Source organism: Montipora capricornis, chromosome 2 (genome assembly GCF_036669925.1).
Source record: "Montipora capricornis isolate CH-2021 chromosome 2, ASM3666992v2, whole genome shotgun sequence".
Classification (NCBI taxonomy): Eukaryota; Metazoa; Cnidaria; class Anthozoa; order Scleractinia; family Acroporidae; genus Montipora; species Montipora capricornis.
In genome coordinates this window covers 35,734,985-35,741,916 of record NC_090884.1, presented here as the reverse complement: position 1 = coordinate 35,741,916, position 6,932 = coordinate 35,734,985, and the positions used below count along the sequence as shown (strand labels likewise).

The following is a 6,932-nucleotide window of genomic DNA, read 5'->3' as shown; positions in this document are numbered from 1 at the left end:
CGATTTTGGAGAATGAATTTAAGTGAAAAACTTGGTTTGGTGATAGGCACTTTATATTAAGATTTACCATGGCATCCTGGTCATTTTCATCCTTGCTTTTTGTCAAAAGTTCTAGTTGTTTGCTTCCAGTTAATGTTTTGCTTTTCTCTGAACCAGTTTTAATCACTGGTTTTCCAGATGAATCCGTCCTTTCCGGTGAAGTTGCATCATATAAAAAAGATATATCTCTGCAAACAAATAATTTTTAAGTCAGAACAATAGTATTGCTTCAAAAATGCATGTATTTTTCTAATAATACATTCAATATACTAGAGTTATTTTACACAATTACATGTCTTGTAGAGCAACATGATTTGCACATCCAGAAAACTGCTATTAAATGTCGGCTGTCTCCTCCAGGATTGTTCAGAATTTCATTCGAGTCAAATAAGACTGAATTAAAGCAACCTCTTCTTAAAATGTTTTTTGTTCATTATTATCTGCCCGGAAAACTCTTAGACTATTTATAGTTTTTAGCATCACATGTACAGTACAATTTATTTTCAAGTAATGAATTCCAAAAAAATGCTTCCACTTTGTCATGAATTGAATACTAGTTTACGATTTAACAAATACCGGTACATTAGGTCATACCGTCCTGCTCCACACATGCATGGGGGCTGGTCTGCGAGATGCTTGAACTTTTCTCTCCCCATGGGAAAATTCCACACATTAGCTGGCCTTCTACGAGCAGGTGGGGTTACCTAAGAGTGATGGAAATTTATTATTACATTTGACGCAATACAAATTAAAGTGAAAGAAATAGAATGCAATTAAAACTATTACATGACACAATTGCATAATAATATTAAAGGGGCTAGGTCACGCTATTTTAGGCAATTTCAGCACTGATCGAATGGTCATAGAATTAACTAAAATATCAAAATAACTGTTCAAAACTATAGAAGAACTCTAACAAAACACAGGGAAGCCAAAAAGGGAGATGGATGGACAAAACTGGACAGGATTGAAATGGATTGAGTTTGGGTAAATTTGAAAAACGTCGGCCCACCTTTTTTCAAATTTATATCAGTCTATATCAAAATGTCATTTACAAAGCTTGAAAATCATTCTCAGTTGTTATGTGGCCGTGATTTTGCAAATGAAAGACTCTTGCTCTGCCAATATGACGTTTAGAGCTCATAATTAACAAAATTAAACAAAATTACCTAAAATAGCATGACCTAGCCCCTTTAACCTTAATGGGACGAGTAAAATTGTCTGGCGTTAGACAGAGTAAAATACTAAGTATGGCCGGTTTAGGCCGTCTCAGGGGTGAATGGGTTAAAGACTAAAAGAGGACATAAAAAACCAGTAAGTTTTGCATTCCAATCAAAAATGATTTTTTCTGACAAAATTCAAAGCATGCTTTAACTTGGGACATCTGATAGGGCTTAAATTATGACATAATTTTGTAATCACTCTACTTGAAAGCAGCCAAGAAAATTAATGCTTTGTGATGACCACCAATTAAAATGCTTCTTTTACCCCAAGTGGTCGTCAGGTGATACCCAAGTTACAAAATGTCAGCTGTGGCAAGTGCACTGCCACTAGTTCTAACACACCAGCAGAAGGATGAGCCTGACCCCACATGCTCACCGATGTCATTTCACATGATCTGAGGCCTAGTAGTTGCTAAAAGGTTGAACAAGTCTATGCCCGAGAACCCTTCTTCATTAATTGCCAAAAATTTGATGTGTGCACAAATAGAGCTCATTTCCCAGAAGATGGGGTCACCATTATGGAAGCCTTTACACTTCCTATGACCCAAACGGTTACCGTGACTTTATTTGAGACTGAAGAGTCACAAAAGAGCTGCAAAAAGAGCATCCATGCATAGTAGCATGCATGCATTCAGCTTTTTGCATTAGCGTCACACGCGCATGCAAGTCTGTCTCGTATTTTTTTACCACAGATCTGAATAAAATACGATCGCGTTTTACCTCTAAAGGCTTGAGCTTCTTGTGTTTTGATGGCGGCCCCAGCTGTTCCCGAGATGACAGAACCGGTCGCTGGGTCAAACTGTTTAAAATGTCCTCTGGAATGAAATCATTCATCCCGGTCAAAAACGTTTTATCGTGATCCAGAAAGTCAAGTCTATCATTGGGATCCACGGTTACCATTCTTGATTCTTCTGCTTGTGATTCAAGAATGGGGAGAACACAAGACGAACTCGGAGTCTTAACGAGTTTGCTTTTTCCTCTGGAGGCACGAGAAGTTTCTCCTGGGCTTATTTGCGAGGACTCGCTTGGTTTTATCGCTGCAGAGACACTCATCGCCACGGTTTCACGGCTTCGTTATGTTAAACAGATGGTCATACTTTCAAATTCGTAGACAAAACAAAGTGAACTACTTGATTGTTTCAAAGGAAAACTTCAAAATGTCATCCGCCATGTTTTTCTGCCGAGTTGTCCATGTTGCCCTTGGTTACGATTGTGACAACATCTTGGACTTAGGTTCCCCCTTCCGTCCAGCACCAGGGGCCCGTTTCTCGAAAGTCCCGAAAACTTTTCGGGCACTAAAATCCTAACCGTTTGTTCAGGAAAGCCGATCTTTTAACACGTTTTTAAGGTAGTAAAAAGCAAACTGAATGTGAAGTTTGACAACTTTAATCCTCTCCGTTCTGTTCATGAGATACAGAGGAAATTGCGAAAACCCGAAAAAGGCCAGAAAAGTATCGAGAAACGGGCCCCTGAGGTCTCTGAGACTGTTTTTGTGATCAGTTTCAAAATGAATGTTTCCTGCTCCATTTGAGGAGATAACTTTACCTTTCAAAAGTTGCGTATCATTTTCCTTAAATACTTTTCTCAAAAACCTTCCCGCGCCGAGTTCTCAACAATTCTGAATGTTACCAACAAATTATTTCAAGGGATAGTGTGAAGGTTTGCCACCAATCTCTAGAGAACAGACACAGATAACAATGATGTAATTTACAATTGCCAGTGAACGAACGAAATTAGCTAATGAGAGATCTTTTGCTTTCGTCCACTAACATGGCGGTGATGACGTAACGTGAAAACCACCTATTTGTAGAGGGCACAAAGATGCTGCCAATTTCATCCTTAAACTTTCCCTTCAGCATCTTCAAAGCTGTTTCAAGTCAGTATTACCGGCCTTAATTAAAATATACATAAGTCTACAAGGATCACCACCCATCTAGACTCTCGCAGTTCCTTCTGAGTTGAACCGCTCGCTTTGGTCACGCAAGCAATCCGAGGGGAGAACGGTGACTGATGAAGCTCGCTCTATCGCCATTCTGGCAGTTCTGGCCCCTCGGCTCGCTTGCACGACCAAAGCGGGTGGTTCGACTAACTGCGAGCAGTCTACCACCCATCGTCAACAAAGAAGAAAGTTACCCAATTACTTTGCCCATTTAAAGGCCCACCTTCAACCGACAGGCTTTTCGACCGTTTGTTTTTGTTATGGAAATTTGCATTGCTTATTGTAGCGATTTAATGGGATGAATCTCAGCTTCGGGTGGAACTTTCATATATGAAAATTGTTCTGCGGCACGCAATGCCGGTCGGTTGAAGGTGGGCCTTTAAACGCAGCAAATAAACCTCATCCTTTCAAACAATCAATTAATTTAAAAACAATACTGCTTTCTGCCAAAGAAACACCTGCAACGCGCCTAAAAACGGGACGTCAGCTTTGCTTCCGGTGACGTCACATATAGAGAGTACGTGGCATCCTCTAGAGACGTATTATGGTCTATTCTGTGCAGTCTTCGTGACTGATTGATCCTTTATTCTTACTCTGTTGAATTTGCGATGGCTACTAAACCCCGTTCTCAATCGGGATCGTCAGTCTACAGCGAGTACATAAGCAAAGCAGAAGATGTTGCCGATCAAGTCCTTCGAAATGGCAAGCATATTTTGCCGCATTTCGCCAGATTCTGTCTGATCTCCACGTTCTTCGAGGATGGATTTCGAATGTGGTTCCAGTGGGATGAACAGCGTGACTACATGGACCAGACGTGGCACTGTGGACAAGTCATTGGCACTATTTTCGTCCTGTTTAATTTAATGGCGCAGCTCGCGGGCTGTGTTATGGTCTTATCAAGGCAAAAAGTTGAAATTGCTGTAGGCATCCTGGGTTCTGTTATTGTAGTTCAAGTGAGTCTGAGGGCCTAGTAATTGAACTTCTTTAATTTTAGTCGAACTGTTTGCTCCAATTGATTCTCAGTCTTTCGTGGCAATAAAATTCACTTTGGATTTTTTTGAAATGACCTTTTCTACATCGGATAGGATGATCGTGGTAATTTTATTTTAAAACTGAGAATTATTCTTATTAGGCCTCAAATTTGAGTTGAAATATGATCAGTTTCATTTTCATCGAATGCCCTGTTGCCAATTCATTCAAGCTTTAATAATTGAAAACTAGTAGAAATAAACATGCGATTTCTTTCTATTTTAATAACTCTTTCTCTTTGCAGACTTTGGCGTACAGTATTTTGTGGGATTTCAAGTTCTTACTTAGGTAATGAAACTACTCACGTGCAGTGCAAATAATTGACTTGGATAATTTGATTTATGTTGTAAGGATATTTTGGAATGTTCATTTCCATCGTCACTTTGAATCTCCTTCATGATCTGGTGACTTCCCCCTTTTGAGAACAAATAACACTGTAAAAGCAGTTTAAGGACACAATCACCAGGAGCATTCTTTCCTGTGAGTCTCTTTGATGCAAACAATGTTAATCATACCATTACAATTTTCTCAGATTTGATTGGTGCATTAAATACTTTATTTTTCACTAATTATTGTTTAAAGTTAAAATAAGACAGTGAAATCGGACAGTTGGCTGTAATGGGATATCTGAAGTTGGACAGTTACATCAGCCAATCATATTAAATGCACTCAGCTTAATCCACCTATCACATAATTTATCACAATAACCATAGCAACAACTACTTACTCTACCAAACTGGGGATTTTCCAAAATGGACAAATGTGTAACATTAGACAGTGAAAAAGGAATGCATTAATTTTGTTTTCTCCGAAGTTGTAATGGTTACTATTAATTGGTAACAAATTGACTTTTGACTTCCTGTCATCCAGTTTTGTCTGTAATCATACTGGTGAAATGAAGAAATGGAATGTGGAATAGAGGTGTCAACAGAAGGCCACAATTTTTTTTTCTAATAGGGTTAGGTTTCTGTGTATATGAGTTGTTCATGGGAGTTAACGTTCAATTAATTTTCACCTCCATAGAAATCTTGCTCTTGCGGGTGCTTTGCTACTTCTCCTGGCCGAATCGCGTTCTGAGCAGAAAAGCCTGTTTGCAGGAGTGCCTAGCATTGGAGGGAACACACCAAAGACGTACCTCCAGCTCACTGGGCGAGTCCTCCTTGGTTTCATGTTTGCAACCCTCATCAAGTTTAGGCTTTCTTTCGTCTATATTCTACAGGATGTAGCAGGTACAATTTTGATGGTCCTAGTTGCTGTGGGATTCAAAACCAAACTTGCATCATTGGTGTTAGTTCTTTTGCTAGCCATAATCAATATATATCTGAATCCATGGTGGATGTACCATGCTCAGTCACCATTGAGAGATTTCCTCAAGTACGACTTTTTCCAGACAACATCTGTGATTGGCGGCTTGCTGTTGGTTGTTGCTCTTGGCCCTGGTGGGGTCAGTGTGGATGATTACAAGAAGAAATGGTAGAGATAAAAACATAATTATTTGGATTGAAAGTCTTAAGGAACAGGACTTTATTACAAAATAACTTTTCCTTTAGTCCCAGGATCAACATTCTCCTTGTTAACTGGATGAAGTATGTTTGTTTTCTTTTTTTAGAGAAGAGTATGATACATTGATGCAAACAAACTCTCTCTAATCTATTTAGGAGTTTTTCTTTAAAGTAAAATAAGAGTAAAGGAGTAAACATCAGAAGCAGATGAACCTGTGACCATACTAGAGTGGCAGTCCATCTATTAAGATTCAGCTGTGCATGTAATTTATTTGGTTTGAATGTTAAGGTAGGAACCTTTTTGTTGAAAGAAACATGGAAATGGAACTTATGGCTCTTAGTGGGGTTCTTGCCTTAGATTAGTGGTTTCTCCATCATAATCATTCAGGCTGTTGTCTTTTGCCAACATCATTTTTTTTTGGCAGTGCTTCTGTTTTGTGATAAAAGAATTCTTTAATTTGCTTGTCTACTAAAGGAACACTGGAACTCTGGAATTTTCTGAAAACTAGAAACTTATTTTGCAATATTTAACATATTATCAAAAAAAGTGTTTTCATACTTTCTATCCTTGTAAGACTCAACAGACTCGGTATAAACATGGCCATTGTTCATCAAAATATAATTATCTTGAAATCAAAATCAGATCTTAATGTGCTGCTAAATTAATTAACATTGGAAAGAAAGTAAATAGAAAAGAATGTGTTTCCAAAGTATGTTCCGACAGTATCAGTAATTTATGATGATGATGATGATATTGATGATGCCAACGGTAATGATAAATATGGCATAGATGTAGATTTCTGACAACTTTGTAGTCAATCAATGTTGATGACAAGTTATTACTGCATGGGTTCATACTAGAGGTTCAACCTGGTCTTTATCAATCACTTGCTGTCCTAACCACTAACCACTAACCCCAAAACAAGGCGTTGCTGTCTTCAGGTGAGCAACGTCAAGATATCAAATCATGCATGGCAAGGTACAGGTATCTTTTCAAACACGATTTCGAGCTTGTTAGTTCACCTCAGTCTCTATAGAATTCACTCACAATGCACCCTGTTTTAAGAGAAAATTAATGGTCTTGTTTGGCTTCTTGTAGGATTTTGCTTCTGAGGTCATCATTGAACAGCTCTGATTTTAAAAATTCTCGGATTCACTTCTATGTCTGCTGTAAAAGACTGGCTTAGTATGTTGTGTGAA

At 38.5% G+C, this 6,932-nt stretch overlaps 2 protein-coding genes across 2 annotated transcripts in view; one reads left to right on the top strand and one right to left on the bottom strand.

Moving 5' to 3' along the window:
* Positions 1–2,470, bottom strand: part of LOC138020149 (axonemal dynein light chain domain-containing protein 1-like) — a 25,322-nt gene extending 22,852 nt beyond the window's left edge. Inside the window, exons 1-3 of the mRNA XM_068867179.1 lie at positions 1,983–2,470; positions 634–743; positions 68–227 (exon numbers count right to left, since the gene is read on the bottom strand). Coding sequence (XP_068723280.1) covers positions 68–227; positions 634–743; positions 1,983–2,315 — 603 coding nt within the window. The 5' untranslated portion in view covers positions 2,316–2,470. The remainder of the gene's footprint in view (positions 1–67; positions 228–633; positions 744–1,982) is intronic.
* A 1,269-nt stretch (positions 2,471–3,739) lies between these two features.
* Positions 3,740–6,445, top strand: LOC138020105 (surfeit locus protein 4 homolog). Its single transcript, XM_068867106.1, has 3 exons — positions 3,740–4,154; positions 4,475–4,518; positions 5,254–6,445. The coding sequence occupies exons 1-3, from the start codon at positions 3,810–3,812 to the stop codon at positions 5,705–5,707; spliced, it is 843 nt and encodes a 280-aa protein (XP_068723207.1). The 5' UTR covers positions 3,740–3,809; the 3' UTR covers positions 5,708–6,445.
* The last annotated feature ends 487 nt before the right edge of the window (positions 6,446–6,932 follow it).